General features: G+C 38.1%; 2 protein-coding genes across 4 annotated transcripts; one reads left to right on the top strand and one right to left on the bottom strand.

Annotated features, from left to right (window-relative positions):
• Positions 1–327: 327 nt before the first annotated feature.
• ftr86 (finTRIM family, member 86) lies at positions 328–14854 on the bottom strand. The gene is made up of 10 exons (XM_051128571.1): positions 14749–14854; positions 9601–10146; positions 6700–6795; positions 6385–6618; positions 5901–6060; positions 4468–4560; positions 4248–4379; positions 4051–4116; positions 3759–3961; positions 328–2052 (listed from the first exon to the last, which is right to left on the bottom strand). Exons 2-10 carry the CDS (start codon positions 10108–10110, stop codon positions 1717–1719), a joined length of 1830 nt encoding a protein of 609 aa, XP_050984528.1. The 5' UTR covers positions 10111–10146; positions 14749–14854; the 3' UTR covers positions 328–1716.
• A 593-nt stretch (positions 14855–15447) lies between these two features.
• On the top strand, positions 15448–23666 carry nudt8 (nudix (nucleoside diphosphate linked moiety X)-type motif 8). Of its 3 annotated transcripts, XM_051129045.1 has the most exons (6): positions 16726–17350; positions 17694–17767; positions 18184–18939; positions 19035–19167; positions 22723–22800; positions 22916–23666. In XM_051129045.1, exons 3-6 carry the CDS (start codon positions 18185–18187, stop codon positions 23129–23131), a joined length of 1182 nt encoding a protein of 393 aa, XP_050985002.1. In that variant the 5' UTR covers positions 16726–17350; positions 17694–17767; position 18184; the 3' UTR covers positions 23132–23666. The 3 variants fall into 3 exon arrangements, with proteins under 3 accessions (XP_050985000.1, XP_050985002.1, XP_050985001.1); XM_051129043.1 differs by lacking the exons at positions 16726–17350; positions 17694–17767 and adding an exon at positions 15448–15543; XM_051129044.1 differs by having other exon boundaries at positions 16726–17767.
• Positions 23667–23838: the final 172 nt, after the last annotated feature.

Genomic DNA, 23838 nt, shown 5'->3' with positions numbered 1-23838 from the left:
CTGCTTCGTCACATCCGGTGTGTGGTATTTGCATCTTTTCTCTTAACAATTTTTCAACCTGTTGGATGATCGAGTCGTTTAATCTCAGTCGTATCTGGAATTTAAATAGAAATCTGCCCGATAAATCTCTATTAAATTATTAAGCACAAGTATTGTCCAGTCCACTGTGATTGGGCCGTAACTAGAGAACGCTGAGAAAACTAACATATATCACGTGACCCGTGACCGCAGCGTGTACGCGCAAACAAGCCACACGAGGCGGACATGAGCTGAGCTGACACAGTACATTCATTTAGTTGTTTATTTAGTTGTAATACCTGAAAAGTGTTATTCATTTAGTTGGTTAGTTGTGGGGTAGACCTGCTACTGGGTTAAAAGGGTCTTGAAATTGCCATTTAAATAACAAAAATATGCATCTTTCTTCTTCTTTTTACACGATCCAGTGCTCAAAGTTTAGTGAAGGTCAGCTTGTTTGAGAAATTAAAACACAAGTTCCTGAATGTGTTGTCACAAAGCACTTCAGCTCCTACAGGCTCAAAAACCAGAGCGCAGAGAAAAAATAAACACACATTATTAGGGTAGGACTGTGTCATTTTTTTTTTTCTGTGAAACAAAAGTTCATGTGTTCAGAAAAGTTATCGTAGTTTTAGTAACAGTGACATAAATTATAAACAAAGTATGAAAAAACACCCGCATGGGTGGGGTAAAATGCTTCTGCATCACTCAACCTAGTCCATAGTTACAATAAAAAAAATGTATCTTGATTTCATCTTGTGGTTATTTTGGGAAAAACAGTAGGGTTGGGCCTTTCCCACCACTCTACCCTATAAAGAATCAGGAGGTACACAGAGCTACACAGATCTCATCTGGTTTCCCTCTGTCCACTAGATAGCATTAGAACTCCATCTGTGGAATTGGTTCAGCAGAACATCCTTGCTCTTCATCAGGAGGCTTGGGTTCTCATGACTATAACCTAGGGTCACATGTTTTAGGTTTGCAGTGAAAGCCTGTCTTTTCAACAGCATCTGTAGAGGAAAATAGAGGATCAACTCAAGTGCTAGGGCAGAAATGTCCTCTCTTTTACAAAATGATCACTGTAGGAGCAGTTCCAGTGAGGACAAACTCAGAGAGGTTTTTACTTTCATTATTTTATAATTCCAAAGTAAGATAGGGGTTTGTGCTCAGTAATGGATCGACTTGCTCTTAAGCTCATACAAGTACAAATTCAAAACACTCATGCATAAGCAGACATACAGTATGAACAGACATATGACATATTAACAGAAGGGAAGTGCTGCTTCATCGGTGTCTGTCTCGGTTCGCTCAGTTGGCGCATTAAGCTTTATTTATTTTCTCATTTCTGATGCCTTTTCAAGGACTGGAAAACATTTTAAAATTCCAGGTTTTCTGGGACACTTGGGAACTCTGGCAACTTGCTGACAGAGAGCTTTCTCCAAGTATTTATAGACCTCATTGCTCTTGCTGCCAGGACAAACTTTACAGATAGCTGTACACTTAAGATAACTGGGCTTAATCAGATAACTGTGCATATCACAGACACACTTACGATGCATTAGTATTCATTTATTTTCATTTGAAAGTTGTAAACATATTAATTGCTAAACAGGCATATATTTAACAGCTGACATTCTTAATCTTTTGTGGTCATTTCCTGCAGTCTCTAGACATGCATTTCTCACAGTCATTCTTTGTTCTTTAGCTGAGCTCACAGATAGTGATGGAGGATCCGACTCCCGTCCAGAAGCGGAAACTGGGAAAGAGAGGTCTGTCGAAATGCGTGTGAACGCAGCATATTTCATGAGCCTGATTATGTGAGACTCTGTAAAATGCCAGCACACCAGTTTGCTGGTCCAGATAAACCCCGACGCGTTTGGCTTTGGGACCGACCAGTGTGGTTTCCTTCCCATCATGCCACATGGAGAAGGCCTTGCCCGACCAGTAGAGACTCCAGGACTGCGTGTTGTGACCCAATCTGGCGCTGTCGTCAGACGCAGAGCGCTTCATGTCCTTATATGCCACGCCAATCGTCATCTGAAAATAGCAAATGAACGTCATGAAACCAAAGGAATAAATACAGTAGCTATAAATGAAATATCATGAGTTTGGATAAATCCTCTGCTAAAAAAATTCATTTTTTACTAAATGACTTTTTCATTTTTTACTAAAACTACCGCCAGCTGATGCAAGAGAGGCCTCTACATCCTTATGTTTTTTCAGTAAGACAGCACTTCTTGAACTATTTTACCAGACTTCAATGATGTTTAAAACTTTCTCCATTAATTATTTTTGTCAATAACACAGATTTGTGTATTATCTGTGCATAATTATTAGGCCAGTCAATTTTACCATATCCAGACCACATACATTTTAAGAACTGCTGTTAATTTTGTATAGAATTATTTACAAGTGATATATAATTTAATACTAGAGCTACAAGTGAAAAATGCCTTATATGTGACCCTGGATCACAAAACCAGATGTAAGGGTCATTTTTTCAAAATTTAGATTTATACATCAATAAATGCTGAATAAATAAGCTTTTCACTGATGTATAGTTTGTTAGGATAGAACAATATTTGGCCGAGATACAAATATTTAAAAATCAGGAATCTGAGGGTGCAAAAAAAAAATCAAAATATTGAGAAAATCACCTTTAAAGTTCCTCAAATATGTTCTTAAAGGGGTCATCGGATGCCCATTTTCCACAAGTTGATATGATTCTTTAGGGTCTTAATGAAAAGTCTCTAATACACTTTGATTAAAAATTCTCAATGGTTTTGTAAAACAACACCCTGTTTACCTTGTCAAAATCAGCTCTGCAAAAATCATCTCATTCTGAGGGGTTGTTCCTTTAAATGCAAATGAGCTCTGCTCACCCCGCCCCTCTCTTCTCTCTGTGGAGTGACGAGCCTGTTTACTTTAGCCGCATTTAGCCGCTGAACTTCCTAACTACCACGTTATAAGGAAAGGCGATCGCAAAGATTCATAAAAAACGCTTATACTCACTTCTGCTGTAAGTGCAGCTGGATCACGAATGATTTGCGTGAACATAGACGGATATATGTAGATCGGGAGGTGCATTCCCTTCACATACAAACTTAATCCACTGCATCTTCAGCGGCTCAGATGTCGGGAGTAAATGACGACCACTATGTTCATTATTACATCCAGCAACACAACACCTCAATCGCTCAATCGGAGATATTCTTGTCTAACTTACATCCCTGCTCCAGCATCAAAACATGGAAAGTTACTGGACTGTGACAGCTGGTCTGAGGTAAGACACTCATGTCAATCAACTATCATGGGAGCGGCCTCTGTCAGTGTTCAAACAACATGTAAAAGTGAACTTAGCATCCGATGACCCCTTTAACAATGCATATTACTAATCTAAAATTAGGTTTTCATACATTTACAGTAGGAATTTTACAAAATATCTTAATGGAACATGATCTTTACTTAATTTTCTAATGATTTTTGCCATAAAAGAAAAATCAATAATGTTGACCCATACAATGTATTTTTGGCTATTGCTACAAATAAACCCCAGCGACTTAAGACTGGTTTTGTGGTCCAGGGTCACATATACACAATTGAGCATAATTAATGAGCAGATTTTCTTTTACATGCAAAATAGGCCAAAAAAGAGATTTAACATACTGAAAAGGCAAAACTTATTGTATTTAAAGTTACAAACTGTCCAATATATTTGAGTAGTTTGTTAATACAGTTCGTACCCTCTGTCCCGTCCACTCGACCTCCCAGTAGTACGGGCTCCCAGCCAGCGGCTCCACACACATCACCTGCCGCCAGTACTCAAAACGGTCGGGATGATCCGGATAATTCAGTTTTTCTGTGCAGAGAGTCGCCTTGCGATATCCATCAGACAGACGAATGTGACGGAAAGCACTATTGTGATCCAGTGTGGGCTCGATGCGGACTGAAAGGAAATACACACCATTAAATATAAACAAAAACAACAAAAATTCCCCAATACTATTAATGAAGTAGAAAATCATACAATCTCACATTTTAGCATTTCCTCTCTGGTTTTAGGAGCTGGATTTGCCACACGACAGGATGCTGATGCCTCCACTGCAGAGACACAATAAACAGGTTTAAACTGTATTTAATATAACGGGGTGATACAGGCGTATTTTAGGACCATTCAGTTTTTTGTTTTTATTTATTTTTTTCATTTATGAATGGAATAAAAACAAATTTACCTGGATTGGCAGAGGGACTAGCTTGTTTCCTGTGATGTTCTTGTGTTGCAGTAGAAGCAGCTTGGACTTTAGGTTTAACGTCCGGTTTTGTAGAAGTATTTTGTTGTGGAGTCGTAGAGTCCGACTTTACTTCTGTACATTAGAAGAAAACAGATTACAGTATAGCAAGATGAATTCCTTGTGAATTAACAATACTGTAAAGACAAAACTCTGTGCTTACCTGTGATTTGTGATGGCGGCTGTGGATTGCTGGAGATGAGACCTCCATCACACGACTGACCGGATGAATGTGCCTGTGCAGCCGCATCATTGACTGCAGGATGACATGAGACTGTCAAATCACATCCTTACTGATCTTTACAGCACTAAACCATGGTTTATTACTTGTAAAAGTCAAATTCACAACCACATTTGTCAACCTGGATCACAAAACATGATGGTATTTTTTTTTTTTTTAAATTGAGATATAAGCTCTATTGATGTATGGTTTGTTAGGATAGGACAAGATTTGGCTGAGATACAACTATTTGAAAATCTGGAATCTGAGGATGGAAAAAAATTAAAATATTGAGAAAATCACCTTCAAAGTTGTCCAAACGGAGTTCTTAGCAATGTATATTACTAACCAAAAATTAAGTTTTGATATATTTATCGTAAAATATTGTACAAAATATCTTAATGGAACTTGATCTTTACTTAATATCCTAATGATTTTTGGCATAAAAGAAAAATCAATAATTCAATATATTGTTGGCTATTGCTACAAATATACCTGTGATACTGATTTTGTTGCCCAGGGTCACATTTATCTGAAACCTGAATAACTATTACAATTATTTATGAGATCATACAGTGATTTACAAGCAATAATTATAGCATTAAATCTACTTTTATCATGCATTATATATATACAGGCTTTAAAGGAGAAGTCCACTTCCAAAACAAAGATTCACATATAATGTACTCACCCCTCTGTCATCCAAGATGTTCATGTCTTTCTTTCTTCAGTCGTAAAGAAATGTTTTTGTTTTTTTTTGAGGAAAACATCATCATGAGCCGCAACAAAAACAGTCCAGGCAGAGTAAGACAAGACGAGCGTTTGACATTAAAAAAGTATATAAATTGTATTATTTTTATGAAATTAACCGATCGTTTGGCTAGATAAGACCCTTCTTCCTCGGCTGGGATTGTTTACAACCGCATTTGTGATCATTTGAAACTGCTTTTAAACTACATTTTGGAAGTTCAAACTCGGGGCACCATATCAGTCCATTATATGGAGAAAAATCCTGAAATGTTTTCCTCAAAAAACATAATTTCTTTACGACTGAGGAAAGAAAGACATGAACATCTTGGATCACAAGGGGGTGAGTACATTATTTGTAAATTGTTGTTCTGGAAGTGGACTTCTCCTTTAAGTAAATTGTTACCCAACTGATAATTTTGATAAAAATCAATAAGTCTTTAAAGGCCATGCATTATAGCGATTTTACCACAGTTATGTGAATGCGGAAAGTTTGTTGTTTAATGATTAATGTCAAAACATTCCAAAAAAACTAAATTTGTGTAATGGTGCAGGCTTGGCATGAAGACATGGATGATTCTGCTAGAAAATATCATAGCCCAGTTGAAATACGCTGTTCCACAACTCACCCACTCTAAAAATGCTGGCCAGGTTGGTTTTAATAAGATTTTGCGCGGCCTCTCTGTAAGCGTCCAGACACAATCTGACCCCTGATATCACTGACTCTGGACTCCAGATCCCCATCACTGCATTTTCAGTCTGATCCTTAGAATCCACAGCCATGAATGTCTGCAGAAGATACGAGTGAGAATCAGTACCATAATACTGTCAATCTTATAACCTTTCTCCATTGTTTGTATCTGCTTTTATGTAAATGTTTGTTTAAACAAATGCACATACCCAAGGTGACATCAACCAAATACAATCTCTATTTAAATGTATATAAATAATCTTCTGAAAGGATGTTACACATGTAACAGTGTTAATGAAGACAGGATTTGGAGTTACTCCAGATATAACATACAGTACCATAACATGAAAAGACCTGGTAACAGTTTCATACACCCACTTTATTATTGTCTGCCATTATTAAAGCTGAATGAATGCACTTACATTCAGAAATGTAATGGGATCCTGAATGCTGTCCAGTCTCTTCAGCTCCTCTTGTTTCTTGTGTAGGTTGATGATCTCCTGCTGGAGTCTGTAGGTTTGGGTCTCGATGCGGCCGCTGGCTGATTTCTCTTGTGTCTGAAGAAGCTCGAGCACCTGAGAGTGACTGAGCTCAACGCTCCTCAACACATCCGCACACACCGCCTGACTGTCCACCAGCAGCTGCTGCAGTGAACTCTGTGAGCGACAAACCCCAGTCTTAACAGCCCACTCCATTACTGAGACACAAAGGCGAAATATTTCTTATGTGATTATTACCTTGTTCGCTTGAGAAACCTGAGGAAGGCTCTGAAGAAGCTTTTCTCTCTCTGCAATGATCCCCTGTATCCGAGCACTCATATTTATCAGCTCTTGCTGTATAAGGACATACAATGTCAGTGTACAAAAGTCCAAGACACACAAACAGCAAAAACACAAAACAGCCATTGGAAAATCTTATTTGAAGAGGCAATCAGCAGTAAATTGTTTAGTAAATTGTTTGTACTTTCATTCCCATAAAATAATGCGAGCAATCCAACTTTTAATAAACTTTGCAAAATTGCTGTTGCACATCAGTACATCAGAAAGAAGGCGAAGTGTGGTGTAGATTCCACTAATTATACAGGTCTACAGTTTTGTAACACACATTTAGTGTAGACAGACAAAACTACTCAAAGGAGTTATAGCCACTAGCAAAAGTTGTTTAAAATTAAAGTGTTTGTGCTGCCTTAAAATGTTAAGTTTACTCAACTCAAATATCCATGTTTTTCTATAGCACATTTAATGTTGACTAAACTCTAAAATTTGAAGGCAGCATGAACACTTACATTTTTAAGTTGAAACCATTTTTTAACAGTGTACTCACACTCACTACTCATTATTTTTAACTGAATTTTGATTCTAATAACAGGTTAAGCAAGCTCACTGATGTGATCACTGATCTCTATTCATAAGTGAATTGCTTATGTAATGGTAAACAAGCAGCAGGAGGTGCATCACTGAAGTACTCAAGCAGAAACACTTGTGCATCTAGTATATCCACCAAGACCTACTGTTTATCAGTTGGACAGAACTGGTTTTCAATACATAGGTGTTTTTATCACCAATTCGCCTAGAATATGCATTACAGAAATTGCCAAAGATGGGCGTGCCTAGATTTGTGTTAGGTAATGTGTTTGTGTACGCATGCAGGAAATATTACACGAGCACATGCCTTGGATTAGTATTAGAAGCTGATTCAAACCCAAAATACTGTACTATGAATCTGTGAAACTATATGGCACTATGAATTGAAATTCAAGGTCATATATGCATCATTGCTCAATGCAACGGAGTAATTGCTTGAAAAAGCATGTTTAAAGTCAATATGCAACAGTCAGAATTATTTCTTGGAATAATCTGTAAAGCATGCATTTCTTTTTTCTATATTTTCTTTTCTCTTTTTTATCTTTTAACTGACCAATGTACACTTGAGAGTCTTGCAAAATGTGAAGCCAAAGGGCTTCATTTTAACAGCATGACAATTTTTTAATAAGCAGGAAACATTCCAAACTCTCCATTAATAACCAATTACAAGTGTAGGAAGTTTGGCCTGCAAAGACACACTCTGAACACAAAAATTATGATTAGATGGGTAATGTTTAATCACTGAAATCAGATGATGCCCTGTTAAAACTGTAGTATGTAGACATACAAATGACAGTGTAGATTTCAATAACTACAAACACATTTTGATAGAAATATTTATTTTGGAGCACACATTTTTGTTTTACTTTGTGATATTTTTGAAGATTTAAATTAAATTAAACTGATGCTCCTGACATCCTGGAGTAATCAAAACGTAACTGGGAAAGCTAAGAGATCTTCCACTCAGTAGATCATTGATTGGATCATTTCTATTAGACAGATGAGTTGTTGGTACACCACCACTGCAACACTAAACATACTACTTGATCATTTGATCATTTTCATTAATGATGACCACTTGATCATCATTCATGTTAACAATAAGTTACTTAATACTTTTACTTAAGTATTCTGATTTACTGAAGTGAAATGGTTGAGTGCTTTTTACAACACTGACAAACACATAAATTCAAAATATTAATACAATGACCTAAAGTATCAATACAATATTGTGAGGAAAAACAAAATCACAATATATGATTGTTTAGGCACAGCTCTATGCTGACAGAGTTGGGTGCAAGTTGTTATATTCATAGCATATGGTCTTTAGAGTAATTTATGCTGTTTATTATAAAATAATATTAAAATGGACACATGCAGGTCTCACCTTGGCCTTGTTTTCATTATAATGAGGCATATAATACAGGACTAAACTGTATATTTGAACTCTGTGCCTGTTTTTATCATATATGTATCTCATGAATCCTTGCTCTCATTTTTTCCTCATATAATACAACCATTTCAATTCAGATCTATATTTATTGCCCATATATTTATTTACTGGTTATGTAGCCATGTAATAAGTATAAGATACAGTTTTCAAGCAAATTGAAAACCTTAAAGGCAAGTCATGTGGCTGGTTGCATAAACTGCTTAGACTAGTCTTACAAGTTACTCTTTTGATTTTTTTTTTTTTTTCAACTGGTCATAACTGTAAGTCAGTAAAAAAAAAAAAAAAAAAAAAAAAAAAAAAAAAACTTGTCTAAGTTGAATTGGAAAAGAAAGACAAGATTACCCCATAACTAACTGCTAGTTAGTCAAAATCTTAACATGGTGAACATGTTCATGGCCCCTAGTCACCCTGTCTGGGATTATTTTTAATAACTTTATGGTAACACTTTAGTATAGGGACCAATTCTTACTATTAACTAATTACTTATTAGCATGCCTATTATTAACATATTGGCTGTTTTATTAATACTTATAAAACAACTATTCTGCATGACCGTATTCTACATCCATAATCCTACACAATACCTCAACTCAACAACAACCTTACGCACTACTAATAAGCAGCAAATTAGGAGTTTATTGAGGCAAAAGCCATAGCTAATGGTTTGTTAATAGTGATAATTGGACCTTTATGTATTTATGTGTTTGTTCATTCATTCATTCATTCATTCATTTAGGGGTGAAATATGTTGTTCTTAATATGTTTTGTAAGATTCACCCAGATGTAATAAATTGTGATTTAAATGCAGTCACATCACATACCTGAATCTTTTGTTGTTCCTCATCTGGACGGACCACCTGATGGCCTTTGTGTCCTGTAAAGCTACACTCGTCACATATGCATTGTTTGTCATCACAGCAGTACAGTTCCAGCACCTGCTGATGGAGCGGGCAGAGCTGCGGGGAGCTGGAGGGCAGAGTGGGATACAGTCCGGTCTGAGACGCAGGAGCTACTGAAGATCCCGCTTGATCGGAAGAGGATGGCGCTTCTGGATGCACAGAGACTGACGAGTCTGGGCCGTCCTGCCTACTTAGTCTCAGCTTCTCCAGAGCTTCCATAAGCACATTGCTTCTGGCCAGGACGGGTCTTGGGTTGAATTGCTGTCTGCATTGAGGACATTCATAAGAGCTCTTAGTCGCTGTCCGATCCCAGTGCTTCTGGATACAGAGCAGGCAGTAACTGTGCCCACAAGGAAGAGTAGCAGGGTCCTTCAGGATGTCCAAGCATATGGGGCAAGCAAACGCCTCTGGAGCCCAGGCAGTCGTAGACATGATGTAGAAGAGAGGTAGATGAGCAATCCAGGGTGTCTGCAAAAATACAGATGACGGCTTTTCACATTTCCTTTTAAACAGAACGGGTGTGGTTAAAACGAGTAGTACAAGTTCTCTGGATGGTTCTACCTAAGCGCTACACACATTTTCCACGACCAAAATGACACAGCTAGAATAAAATGCAAGGAAGGCTGACAAACCTGTGTATCCGGTCAAGGATCGGGGGATTTCGTCTTACTAGTTAGGAAAACAATGTCGGCTTGATGCGCTAAGTCATGAAAAGGTTCTGAAAATGTTGTATAAACGTTGCTATTATGTTGTAAGCATTCCCCTTGTGACGTTTGTAAGTTTCTGATGCCTGTAAGTATTGATGACGTTAGTACATCACCTTGTAATGTTTTAGGAACCTCCTTTCCACGTCCAACTGGAAACTACATATGTAATCAATATGTAATATGTAATGTTCTGTCACATACCGTGTGTGTATATAATTAACATAAAACATTATTAGCATTCTAACATCTAACGGTTTAGTAGCTTATTAAAAGTGATAATATCTGTATATTATGACATAGTTTTGAGTTGTAGGACTTTTTATTTATTGATTGAATGTAATACAGCTGTGTCATAATTATTCAACCCCTATTTAACATAGCTGTTTTTAAGGTTACAAAATTGTGTTAAAACACAATTAAGCCTTTATTAAAAAAAAAAAAAAACTGAATAAGCTGTTACACACACATACATTTAGCCCATGAAAATGGTGAAGTTAAGTAGAAAATGTGGCCAAGACACCAAAGCTCTCACTAAAGCTATAGAGAATAAACTGTTATTAAATTAGAGAGTCTGTGGCTTCAAGAAGACACTAAATGGTCCTAGAGACACAGCTGACAGCCTTATTCAGAAAACTTTTGAGGGCATTCAGGGTTGGCAGGTTTTCACAACAAAACAGGCCCAATTGCTGCTCAAACTACTACTAGCCCAAAACTAGCCCAATCGCGTTTGAGGGGTCCCCCATTAAAAATCATGTTCTGGGGGATAAAATATTTTTTGTCAGTGTTCCCCTGGTCAATTCGTATTTCAGGGGACAAGTATGATGTTATTGGGGTCGTTTCAACCCGGTCGTCTCATCAAGAAGAACCCACGGCAACAGTGTTAAAGTAGCCCAATTCCACTGGAAAACCACAGACTTGGCAACACTGAGGGCATTGGAAAAGAAGAGGGGGAACAAAATGTTTAATCAGAGCAGCCAAAAAAGACTTGCAAAATGACCTATGAAAGAAGAAAAATATTCGGCAAAGGCCACTCTTGACCAAGAAGAAGAAGAAAGGCCAACCTGAATATGCTAAAATCAATTTCACAGACCTGTGGAGTTCTGGAAGAGCGTTTATTGGAGTAATGAGACCAAATTGTATCAAACTTGACCCATGGATCAGCAGTATGTCTAGTGCAAAAAAGGCAAGGCTTATATGCATGTAATGCATTTAAATATCAGGCCATTTGGCGAAGACTGTGATGCCTTTGTTGCAAAGACTGAAGCTGATGATCACTGCCGGGTTATCATTCCAAATATACCAAAGCCTGGTGCAGATTGTGTTTGTGAACTAGGCACAGTGTAATGGAGAGTTTGCAAAGAAACTTGAGTTGAAAGATGAAGCACAAACAGTGAGCATTTACTTAAAGCCTTACTGTATAGAACAACATGTAATTGTCACATTTTATGTCATTTGTAATAGTAAAATATTGACAGCATGCTGTTATACTATCAGAATTAACAGGACACAACCTGGCGGTGGTCTCCCATTTGTTTTCACTGCCCAGCATGAGTTGGCTGTGGTGGAAATGTTCAGGGCGAAGAATGAGCTATTAAGGAGAGCAATGACACCTTTGCCAATGTGCCGTCAATTAGCCTTTTGCCCGCCTTTTGACAAAGCACCAGGTTTCTATGAAACAAATTTACTTGGTGCCTTTTGAGAAAAACAATGGCCAGATGAAACAGCTGAGTTCAGAACATGGTCAGAACAACACTAAATTGGTGTACTGTATGACACGCAATTCAAAGTACTGACTAACAATGTCAACTATTATTTGTAAAAGAGCTAACAAATTATTATTTTAGAGGGTGATGGAGCTGGATGCTGCTGTGAATCATCACAAGTATATTTTAGTTGATGAGGCCGGTTTCAATCTGGCAAAAACCAGACGCCATGGATGCAGCATTATTGGTCAAAGGGCAACCATCCAAGTGCCTGGACAATGTGGAGGAAACATCTCGATGTGTGCAGCTACAGTATATCTGAAGATGGTGTGATGGGCTGTAGACCAGTTCTAGGATCATGCAGCACTCAACACCTGATAGCTTTTCTAAATGAGCTTCAGCAGGCCTGCCATCGTGTGGGACAATGTCAGTTTCCACCATGCAGAGCTGTTTCGGGAATGGTTTCAGGCACATCCTCAGTTCATGCATGACCCTTTACCGACCCTCATACTCTACTTTCCTCAACCCAATTGAGGAATTCTTCTCTACATGGAGGTGGAAGGTGTACAGTGGTCAACATCTGAAGTGGATCAAAGCCATTCTTCAAAGTTGTCCTAAAACCAAAACAACACCCGTTCTCGTCTTAGGACAACTTTGATTAAGTTTTTTTGATCCACTTCAAATGTTGACCACTGTATGATCGCCATACCCATGACCAATGTCAAGCCTGGATTCGTCATGTCAGAAGGATTTTTCCTGCGGTGCCTGAACAATGAAGACATTCACTGTGATGCTGATAAAAATGTATGGCCAAATGTTAAAAACCAGCATGATACTTGATGTGTATTTCAGGTGTACATTTACATGCACCAAATTGTTGTGGAAACTAAATTTCCATTTGCATATGTAAATGACTATTGACTTGTTCTTTGATCATATTTTTATGCTGTATAAACTTTTTTTTCCCCCTTTTTTAATGTAGCTTTTGTCTGAATGTAAGTGCAACATTCACTGTGATGGCTGTGAACACAGTTTTACAGTACAGTAACATTCATTCAGCACCAAGGTTGATTAGAAACCTGTACCGTTTGTGCCCATTGTTTGCTACTGAATGAACTGATTTTTAAAAGTACTAAGATGACAGAAGATCTTACTCTTGTGGTTTGGTGATTAAACCAAATGTTCTCAATACACATTACAATGATCTTTTGTTCTGAAACAACGATTATGTGGATCAGGTTTTGAAAGAACAACTAGTGATGTTACAAGTGTTACAGTTTAAAGTTTTGTACTAAGAGTTTAAAAAAATGCACACCTTACTTATGAAAATAGTACCAAACCAATTTAAACAAGTATGGAGGTTATTATGTACGTATATATATTTCTCAATCACATTGTTGATGGTCTACTCTAAGCAAATGAGATTAAAACCTAACAGCTGTATTTGTGATTACAGGAGCATGCTCATAAAGGTTTTCAAGATATGTGCATGTTGCACATGATGGAAGACAATGATATCATGCAATGTTATGTTTTTTAAAAGACTATTTCCTGCTTCCTGTTTGAAAACATTATCATGTAAAGGTCATGTGGATGTGATGTGGATGTTTTAGATTTGCACTAGATTACCTGTTGATACTGTACATGAGGCCTGGCAATTATGACAGTCACATGTAATGTAAGGTGACACTGAAGACTGGAGTAATGATGCTGAAAATTTCGCTTTGATCACAGCAATCAATTACATTTTAACATAGATTCACATAGAGAACACTTATTTTGAATTATCACTATATTTTACAATATTAATGCTGAATTGAACTAATAAATGCAGCCCTGGTGACCATACCCACTGAGCAAACGACGTCCAAACGACATCATTTCAACGTCTTTGTTGGAATATAGACATGATCTGCACGTCGGGTGGACGTCTCATGTTTGTTGGGTACCTTTCAAAAACATCTTCCTGATCCCAAATTTCCAAGACCAATGATAATGTCATCTTAATGCATTCAGACAGAAGCAGATGTTTAAAATGAGACATGATTTCTTTTTTTTCTCTCTCTCTCTGCTTATGATCTGATCAAGGGCTACAGTGAATGGACTAGCAGATTGCAAAGGTGTGAATGCATCAATGAAGGACGTTTTTAGACAGATGAACATTTGACACACCCTAACTTCTTTACTCAAAGTGTAATACTATTTTCTAAAAGTCATGGCACTTGTACAGTGAAAGATTTTTTTTTTAAAATCTTTAAAAAAAATGAATGGCTGCAAAATCAATACCCCTTCTCTTGATAATAACATGATTAGGGACAAGTTAACTTTCTATAAAGCAATAACAATGTCTTTAGCCTTCTACATAAATGAATTAAATATTGGTTATAATATTGAATTGATGCTTCAAATGATTTAATAAAATATGTTTTTGTCCTAAAACATCTCATATTTAGGCCTACATATTTACATTTCATTAGAACACTATACAAACAGGCAAAGTTAAACCCGACAACATCCCTGAAGTCATAATATCAGTTTGACCATGTGATGACAAAAACGATTTTGAAAACACAAATCTGTTTGCAAGTGTAGCCTAACTATTACAAGATCAACAGATACTGTTTATCACTCATCTGCAACCCTTTAATGTATTTACTTACACGTCGTAAGGCAGAATTCAGCTGTCTGCTGTAAATTCAGGATAACAGTGATCAAACAAACGCATTTCTGAAGCACTGAGACATCTGATTGATGAATCGTTCTCTGATCCGGTTCCTTTTGATGAGTCGTTTGAATCGAACGAAGATTCGAAATTCACATTAAAAAAAAAAATTATTAATAATAATAATAATAATAATAATAATAATAAATAAATAAATAAATAAATAATAAAAAAAAAAAGATTCGAAATTCACAGTGAGTCTTGAAATGAAGAATAAACGTGTGAACAAGACGGTTTTATAAAAGAACAAGAGTAAAAAGTTACAAATAAAACATGATATGTGTATGAATTGTTTTATTGTGAATAAATGAGTTGTGTTGAAACTAAATCAATTTTAATTACATATAGTTATGTGACTAATAAATTCAAACATTCAAGTGCGTTGTAATAAAAATGAGCTTTATACATGTTTTAAAAGGAATAACTTTATGATAAATCAATGTTACACATGTTCCACGGTATCCGATCTTGCTTTTTGAGCAACATTTAAACGTTTGTTGTGAGTTGGGAATACCTATGATCACAGACATGCTCTTTTTAGTCAATTTACCGTGAAATGGTAATATAATTGATTTGTTCATTTATCCGCAGTTGTGTGCAGTGCAGTGGTGTGGTGCGTGTGTCCAGTAGGCGGCGAAATGCGACGGTTGAACATTGTAACACACAGTGAAGAAGAAGCTGCTTCTGTCACAACATCCGTCAAGCGTCATCGTGCTGAGTTTGTCATTTTAAGGTGAGTAACAAACTGCCTCCTTTTCTAAATATTTTATTGTGACTTATTCAACTTAAAGTCAACATTTTCTCACATCGCCGTGGATTATATTTATGCCGTGGAAGTGTTATGTTTCCACGTGTATTTAAAAGAATAAGTGGAGTTATGAGTGGTGATTAATTTTTTGTTTAACATTTTATGTTGATATGTGATAACGAGTAGTTAATGTCCTAGATGTTGTTTTGCCCCACTTTATGTTTTTCTCATGTTCGTTATGCACTGAACTAATTCATTATTATAAAGTTCAATGTTGTTGTAACGACACCAATGTCACTTGTGTCAATATATGGTTTTTAATATTTGGATCTCATATGCCACAAGGCTTGTGTCTTAGTTCATGTTAGACTTTGGTTCGACTGAGTGTTTATAGGAATTCATTTTAAGTTATTAATAACTTTTGAACACAATAAGGCACTGACTTTCACTTCACCTGTTTTTCCCCTCATATCTTGAGCAGAAGTGGTAGTGTTTTTAAGTGTATTGCATTTATGTTTGACAGTTGCTTTGCTTCTTATCCAAGTGGGCTTACCAACCTCTCAACCGCTTGATCAAGGTCATTTGTAACCACACCAGCTGGTAGTCCAGCTCATGTAACATTTTGATCAATTCAGACCAAATAAAGACCATAAATGACTAGCACGATCCAGCTAGAAACCACTGAAAGTAGCTACTATTAAACCTCACTCCTGTGATTTAGCCTCACTGCAGCATGTGAGAGAATGTCAGTGTTTCACTGCTGTATGACATGACTTTTGTCAGCTCATTCAGTTTTCAAACTGACAAAGTTAATGACTTTATGTTTAATTTGTTTGTCTACAGATACTTAAAAAGAAAGCAATTAAACATGAAATTTAACAGTTGAGGTTAAAAGTTGCAAAATGTTAATTATTTTAACAAAATAAGAAACATCATACAACATGCATGGTTCTTTTTTTTTTTTTTTTTTTTTTTTTTTTGTGCTGACCTGAATAAGATATTTCACAGAAATTTACATATAGTCCACAAGAGAAAATAGTTAATAAAAATGATCCTGTTCAAGAGTTTACATACACTTCATTCTTAGTACTCTGTTGCTTCCTGAATGATCCACAGCTGTGTTTTTTGTTTTTTTGTTTGTTTTTTCCCACAAATTTGGTTTTTCAGCATTTCTGTGTAGTTGAACCCTTTCCAACAATGACTGTATAATTTTGAGATCCATTTTTTCACACTGGGGACAACTGAGGGACTCATACGCAACTACTACAGAAGGTTCAAGCGCTCAGTGATGCTCCAGAAGGAAACAAAATGCATTGAGAGCCAGGGGTGAAAACGTTTTGAATTTGAAGGTCAGGGTCTTCTGGGAAACATGTAAGTATCTTCTCTAGCTTCTGAAGCACAGTACTAAATGAAACAATATGATTTAGGAAAAATAAGAAAAATGTACACATCTCCATTCTGTTCAAAAATTTACACTCCACACTCTTAATGCATGTTTTTTCCTTCTGTAGCATCAGTGAGTGTTTGAACCTTCTGTAATAGTTGCGTATGAGTCCCTCAGTTGTCCTCAGTGTGAAAATACAGATCTCAAAATCATACAGTCATTGTTGGAAAGGGTTCAAACACACAAAAGTGCTGGAAAACCAAAATATTTGTGGGACCCAAAGGAATTTTCTGAAGAACAGTGGGCAGTTTAACTGTTCAGGACAAACAAGGGACTCATGAACAACTGTCACTAAACAAAAACACAGCTGTGGATCATTCAGGAACAACACAGTATTAAGAATCAAGCGTATGTAAACAGGGACGTTTTCATAAATTCAACTATTATTTTGTCTTGTAGACTACATGTAAATGTCTTTTATGTAAAATATCGTATTGAGGTCAGTATTTAAAAAAAATAGCATGCATTTTGTATGATCCCTCTTATTTTATGAAAATAATAACATTTTGCAGATTCTGCAAGGTGTATGTAAACTTTTGACCTTAAATGTATTTGTCCCATTTTCTAATTTTGTTTAACTCAGACTATATTTTCCAGAAAATATGAAGTAGAGCACAACTGTTTTTAACATTGCTAATAATCAGAAATGTTTCTTGAGAAGCAAATCAGCATATTAGATTGATTTCTGAAGGATGAAGTGACACTGAAGACTGGAGTAATGATGCTGAAAATTCAACTTTGATCACAGCAATTATATTTTACCAGGTATTTGCATAGAAAACAGTTGTTTCATTTGCAATTATATTTCACAATAGTACCATTTTTAATGTATTTTTAATCAGATAAATGCACCCTTGTTGAGCAAAAGAGACCTTGTCCCCTTTTGTTCACAAATTGTGTTTACATTCTAAAGATTTTTCATTAAAAAAAAAAATCATGTGCATGTACTCAATCAGGAGCTTGGGTTCAATGCCTAAGATAACAGAGAAAGTTGATGTTCAGTATTATGGTGCCAGCAAAGCCTGATTGGATTGTTTTGTTTTTGTCAGCTTGAATCCTGTAACCCAGAGTTTGTTCAGCCAGCATCTTGGCACATGCCTCCGGTCTTCACCTTTTAGGCTTCAGACAGATAAAACCAGGATAATCAGCTTTGTTGTTAATGTTGAAATGTGTTTTCACAGGATGTTTAGGACTCCTCACGTTAAGACTTGCTTAAATCAGCTCAGACTGGTGCTGATGCTCAGAGACACTCATATCCAGCATGAACGGACAATCTGCAGCCGCTCTGCATTGAGACGAGACGACGTTCAGTGGTGGGAACAACACAAGTACTTCTGCTCCAGTACTGCTTTAACACCTCACACCCGCTGCCCTGTTTCTAGAGGATTCTCTCTTATTTTGGACTCTTCCAATCATTTATGTCCACAGGCCACGATACGGTTATGCACTCATTTTCTGTTAACACACATGAATTATGGCTGTATGAGCTGGCTACACATACCGAATACTTTCTTGCGGTTTTTACACATCTCTCCCACTAATCAAAGCAAAGTGAAGAAATACCAGAATTCTCCTGAAAGCAGTATTAAAAGACAAACATGCTACCGTGTATTAAAACACAGCACAAATAGCACAAGCAGCTTCCGCTGGTTGTCTAACATCGGCCCAGGCCTGTGGACTAGGCATTTTAGAGCTGTTGCCCAAACTCGTGGGCTGCACAGAAATGCACATCAGCGGACTGTGATGGACGAGTGTTTGTCTGCAGGAAACGAGGTTCGCTGCAAACGCTCGCTGCAAGCCAACTCTGCTCTGTACAAGCGAGAAGGGAAGAGCTGGGCGGCGGTACTGGTGTGTCTGTGTGCCGTGAGCGGGGATCCCGCGCTCCTCTTCACCCTCAGATCCGCCAAGCTGAAGGGTAGACACAAAGGAGATGTCAGGTAGGCCCCCATGTCCAGCTCTAAAGCATGGTAAAAGCTCCTCTGAACTTTAATAATGTTTCATTGAAATGCTTTTCTCATCCCTGTTGTGTTAGTTTTGCAGGGGGAAAGAAAGACCCTTCTGACAGAACCGTTGTAGATACGGCTCTCAGAGAAGCGCGTGAGGAGCTGGGAATCCACATCACAGAAGATAAAGTGTGGGGTGTGCTGAAACCGCTGCATGATATGGTGAGTGTGCACTTTCTGCTTGTTAGCACAGCTGATTTGTTCACATCTGTGTAGCTGCACATACCAATGGCGCTCCAACCCACCCAGAGCGCTTGTGAGGGCTCCTATTAGCGTGAGCTCATAATGATACCCCAGCTGTTTAGGCAGAGACTGCATAGCATAACCCTTTTCACTTATAAAAGGGGAATTAGGTAAAGTTAAGCAGACAAGATGCATGCCTGCAGGGCAGGGACGTCCAAGTTATAGAACCTGATGACCTGCCAGCAGCTGCACAAATCTCACTAATAGAAATCCCACTGGACCACACCCAGGAGGAGGCCAAAAATGCTGAAATGTTTTCCTCAAAAGCATACTGAAGAAAGAAAGACATGAACATCTTGGATGACAAGGGGGTGAGTAAATTATTTGTAAATTGTTGTTTTGGAAGTGGACTTCTCCTTTAACATATGCTCTGAGGGCACTAACTGGGCAATCTGGGACGCTGCTCACCACCTGAAGTGGAGAGCACTTTTGGCATGTAGCCGTGTCTTGGTTTGAGGACGACTTTACAGTTGTTAGGCCCAAACTCAAGACCGGAAGTACGAACATGAAGGCTCCACAGCTCTGGCCGGGGATGTCTGTTTGTGATAATGACAGCTGTTTGCGTAGCTTCTCAGTGAACTACGGCTCTTTGTAGTACATCTGAAGCATGTGAAAATACCACATTTAATAACGTTTTTACTTCAAACTCACTTCATAATGTCAGTCGAGTGTTTGAAATAAATCCTTCTGTGAGATGATGTGGCTTCTTACACAGAATAAGGCACAACATATTTTATAGTATTCTAAGCAATGATAAAGGCATTGCATTATAAATATACGTTGTTATAATGAAAATAAGAACTCAGATAAACCATATATTGTCGTAGTCATGTGTTTATTAGTCACATTGAATCAGTGAAAGCAATTAAATCTTCTGTTTATTCAACTGCAGTGATTTCCGGCATTTCCTGGGTTTCTTATCCGAGCATATTTGAAGTTTCCGCGCAAGAACACCCTCTGGCCTTCGGATGAAGATTTACTGCTGATCACAGAACCATGCTTCACTGAAAGATATGCATGACAATCGCAGCTTCTGCCTAATAGTAACTGCGATTTTCATTTTTATTTATCGTGCAGCTCTACTGTGAAGGGAGCGTGACCTGAGACTGCCTTGGTGACTGATGTAGGCTACCACCGTTTTTTTCTGAATGGACCAGGATGTGTTGCCCCTTTAAGGCTGGCAGGGAAGGTTTTTAGGGCCAGAAAAACTGCCATCATTTCAAGGTAGTTGATGTGTAGCCGTTGCTCCAGGCTTGACCAGGAGCTAAACGCCAGTCCGCCCTCGTACAGAGCTCCCCAACCCAAGTTGGAGGCATCTGTCGTAACTACCTTCCTTCTGGAGGTCAGTCCAACTCAACACCCAATTGAAACAGTCAAGCTGTCCAAGGAGCCACAGCTTTTATGCAGCAGTGGATTACCCTGACGTAAAACCGGCCAAGGTGCCAGGCTTGGGACAGAACACAGGCTTTGAGCCAATACTGGAGGGGCGGCATATTGAACAGGCCCAGAGAAATCACAGAGGAGGAGGCCGGGATGAGGCTGAGCATCCTCTGAAAAGCTATGAGGGGACACGAAGTCCCTAATTTGAATGGCGCCACTGGCAGGACTGTGTATAGATAGGCCACTCCCTCAGATACGAATCTCAAGAATGGTCTGTGATGGGGGGGCTATTTGGATGTAAAAGTAAGCATCTTTCAGATCCACTGACAGAAACTAGTCTTGGGGACATATTTATGTAAGGATCTGCTTCAGAGTTAACATAAGTAAGCAATTCAGATGTTTGAGATCGAGAGTGGGTCTGAGCCTGCCATCATTTTTGGGAATGAGGAAGTAGCGGCTGAAGAAGCCTTACTTGCTGTTTGCTGGAGGAACTCTTTCCACAGCTCCTTTTGCAAGCAGTGTTTGTACCTTGGACCGGGGAACGTGAGCTTCGCTGTCCTGTACTGAAGTCTGAATAATACCTCTGAAACAAGGTGGCCTGTGAGTGAACTGAAGCAAGTATCCTTGTTCTATGATATTTAGAATCTAGCATGGCACATCCGGGCTAGCTTTCCAAGCCAAACAGTCTTTTAAATGAGACTGGCGAGTCGAGGAAGGCGACCTTTTTTTATTGTCCCTGATCTTGGTTAAGTTCAGTCAAAGGTGGCACTCCAGCTCCACCAGATTGGCCATGGGCTTGCCAGTTGCCTGGGCCATTGCCTTGGTAACACGCAGAGCTCCTTAAAGGCATTAGTATCCTAGCCAGACTCGTCCATAGTTCGGAGAAGCTTGGCCTGGAACACCTGGAGTACTGTTATTGTATGCAGCACTGAGCCTGTTGGCCAAGGCCAGTGTCGTCCACCAGGGTTTAGGTAATTGTGCTGCATGAGCTTTTAATCCAAGGGTCGATGGTGGACACAGGTGGGCAGCAACCGCCTCTTTCAGAGGGAAAGCTTACTGTAACCTCTAGCTTCTTCCTTCCTGATAGCAGAGTCAGCGAAGAGATGATCTTGTCGCTGAAGGTTTCTAATGAAACAGCACTTTGAGTTGACTTGTATAGCGATTGACGCCCCTCCTTTCGGCAGGTTTGAGTGCCATTGGTTTGTGCAGCTACACAAACGTGAACAAATCAGGCTTTAGTAACAAGGTAAACAGGAGTTTCCCTATAACATCAAAGCTGACGCAATAGGACAGACCATTCAATAGGGAACATACTTTTCTCAAGTATGTGAATGCAGACATAAGTGCTTGGCCAGTGTGCAGCAAACTTACATTCTGATTGAACATCATTCATGTGCACTCTTGCATTGGTCTGGCAGTAAAAAAAACTGTAGTTAAAACTTGGTACGGTTGCGTTACATCCAGATGTTTCTGATATTACTAAATATGTTATTATTCAGGTGAACTAAAATTAAATATGTTATTATTGAGGTGACTTATTATACTCTATAAAGGATGTGGATTGCAGAGGCTGCAATGGTTGAACTGAGCATTGTTAAATGGGACAATCCAGCCTATACTCCTGTAGAGCATGTTTCAACAAAACAATGAAAATGAACAGAGCTTTTTCTCAAAACTAGCATTTGTAAATTGTCAGTGATCAGAAAATGATAGTCATCTCTCTGGTGATGTATGCAGGATTTCTCCAGTGATTTTTGTCTGCTCAAACTTTCACCCCTGCAAGCTCACACTAATCTGCATACACTTTTTAGTGTTGCACCCAAATCTCAACATCCAATCAGCAACAGCATAGAACCAAGTCCTGCTCTAGTTTTTTTTTTCTTTTCAATAATCCGATGCCTTGTAATCCACTACATTGCAACTTTAAAGCTTGTACTGATTTGACAAGATGGAAATGGACAGATGCTATGGTTTTCAATCCATACAGTGTGTTTAAGGGTATGAATGCTCATTGAACTCTTTTCAGTGTACTTGAATGTATTTCTAAAGTGAAAATCTCCAGTTGAATGCATGTTTTTTTTTCCTAATTTGCAGTCTGGAATGATGATTGCACCTGTAATAGCCAATCTTGGACCATTGGAGGAGCTCTCTTTTCAGCCTAATCCAAGTGAGGTAGAGTGCAGTTTACATCCCATTCCCATCACAATCTGTTCAGTTCTTTAAAATCAAACAAGTCTGTTTGTCCTCAGATAAGGTTGGAGTAACACTGCATCTCTACATTTGACAGGTGGAAGAGATTTTTACAGTGACATTTGAGCATTTATGTCAACCTCAAAACAGAGGCTACACACACTTCCGCACCGGAGATCGTTACGGGTACACACTCCCAGTGTTTCACAGCCCTAAGCATCGCGTCTGGGGTCTTACGGCAGTGGCTTTGGATCACGCGCTCAAAATAATTGTGCCACCAGAGCAGCTGTTGGACCGCAGCGTGATTCAGTAGCACCTCCAGCAGACAGACCGCTTTCTAAACATATTACAGATTTAGTTTTAGGAAGAATCTCATGGAAACTGTCAAGAAAGGTCTGGATCATATTACATCTCCCCCTTAAAAAAGGGAAATTAAAACCAATACATTATATTTAAATAATGAAACTTATTGTCAGGTCGTATATAATGTGCTAAATTTAATTTATGCATATTTTTGCTTAAGCTAGATCACGGATACTGTAACAGAATCATAATGGTCCATAAAAGTGATGCAATATGACACTGATCCATATCTGTGAGATTCACCCATTGGTATGTTTCGGCTTTAGAGTTAATGAAGAGTTAGCTGGTCTGCTGTTGTGAAGAGCCTCCACTGAAATCAGAGTGTTTTTTTAACAAAGCACATACGTTTGAATGTATTTTTGGGATTAAAAAATTATGTTTTTCTGCATCATCTTAACCCAGATGATTGTTTTAAATGTGAGTCTAATATAAATGTCATTTTATTTAGCATCAGTGCTTATAATAAAAGTGTTCAAATGCTTTAAAGTTTGATGGTAAATGTGTTGAAAGTTTATTTTTTATAGCTTAGATCTGACCAATCCTGCATATGGAGCTCTACCTTCCTGCAGTTTAGTTCAAGCTATAGTCAAATTTACCAGCAGTTTCCACAGAAAATAATTTACTGATTTGTCAATAAGATACTACGTTTGATATAGC

The sequence above is a fragment of the Labeo rohita genome, chromosome 15 (assembly GCF_022985175.1).
Source record: "Labeo rohita strain BAU-BD-2019 chromosome 15, IGBB_LRoh.1.0, whole genome shotgun sequence".
In the NCBI taxonomy this organism is placed as follows: Eukaryota; Metazoa; Chordata; class Actinopteri; order Cypriniformes; family Cyprinidae; genus Labeo; species Labeo rohita.
This window is presented reverse-complemented; position numbering and strand designations above follow the sequence as displayed.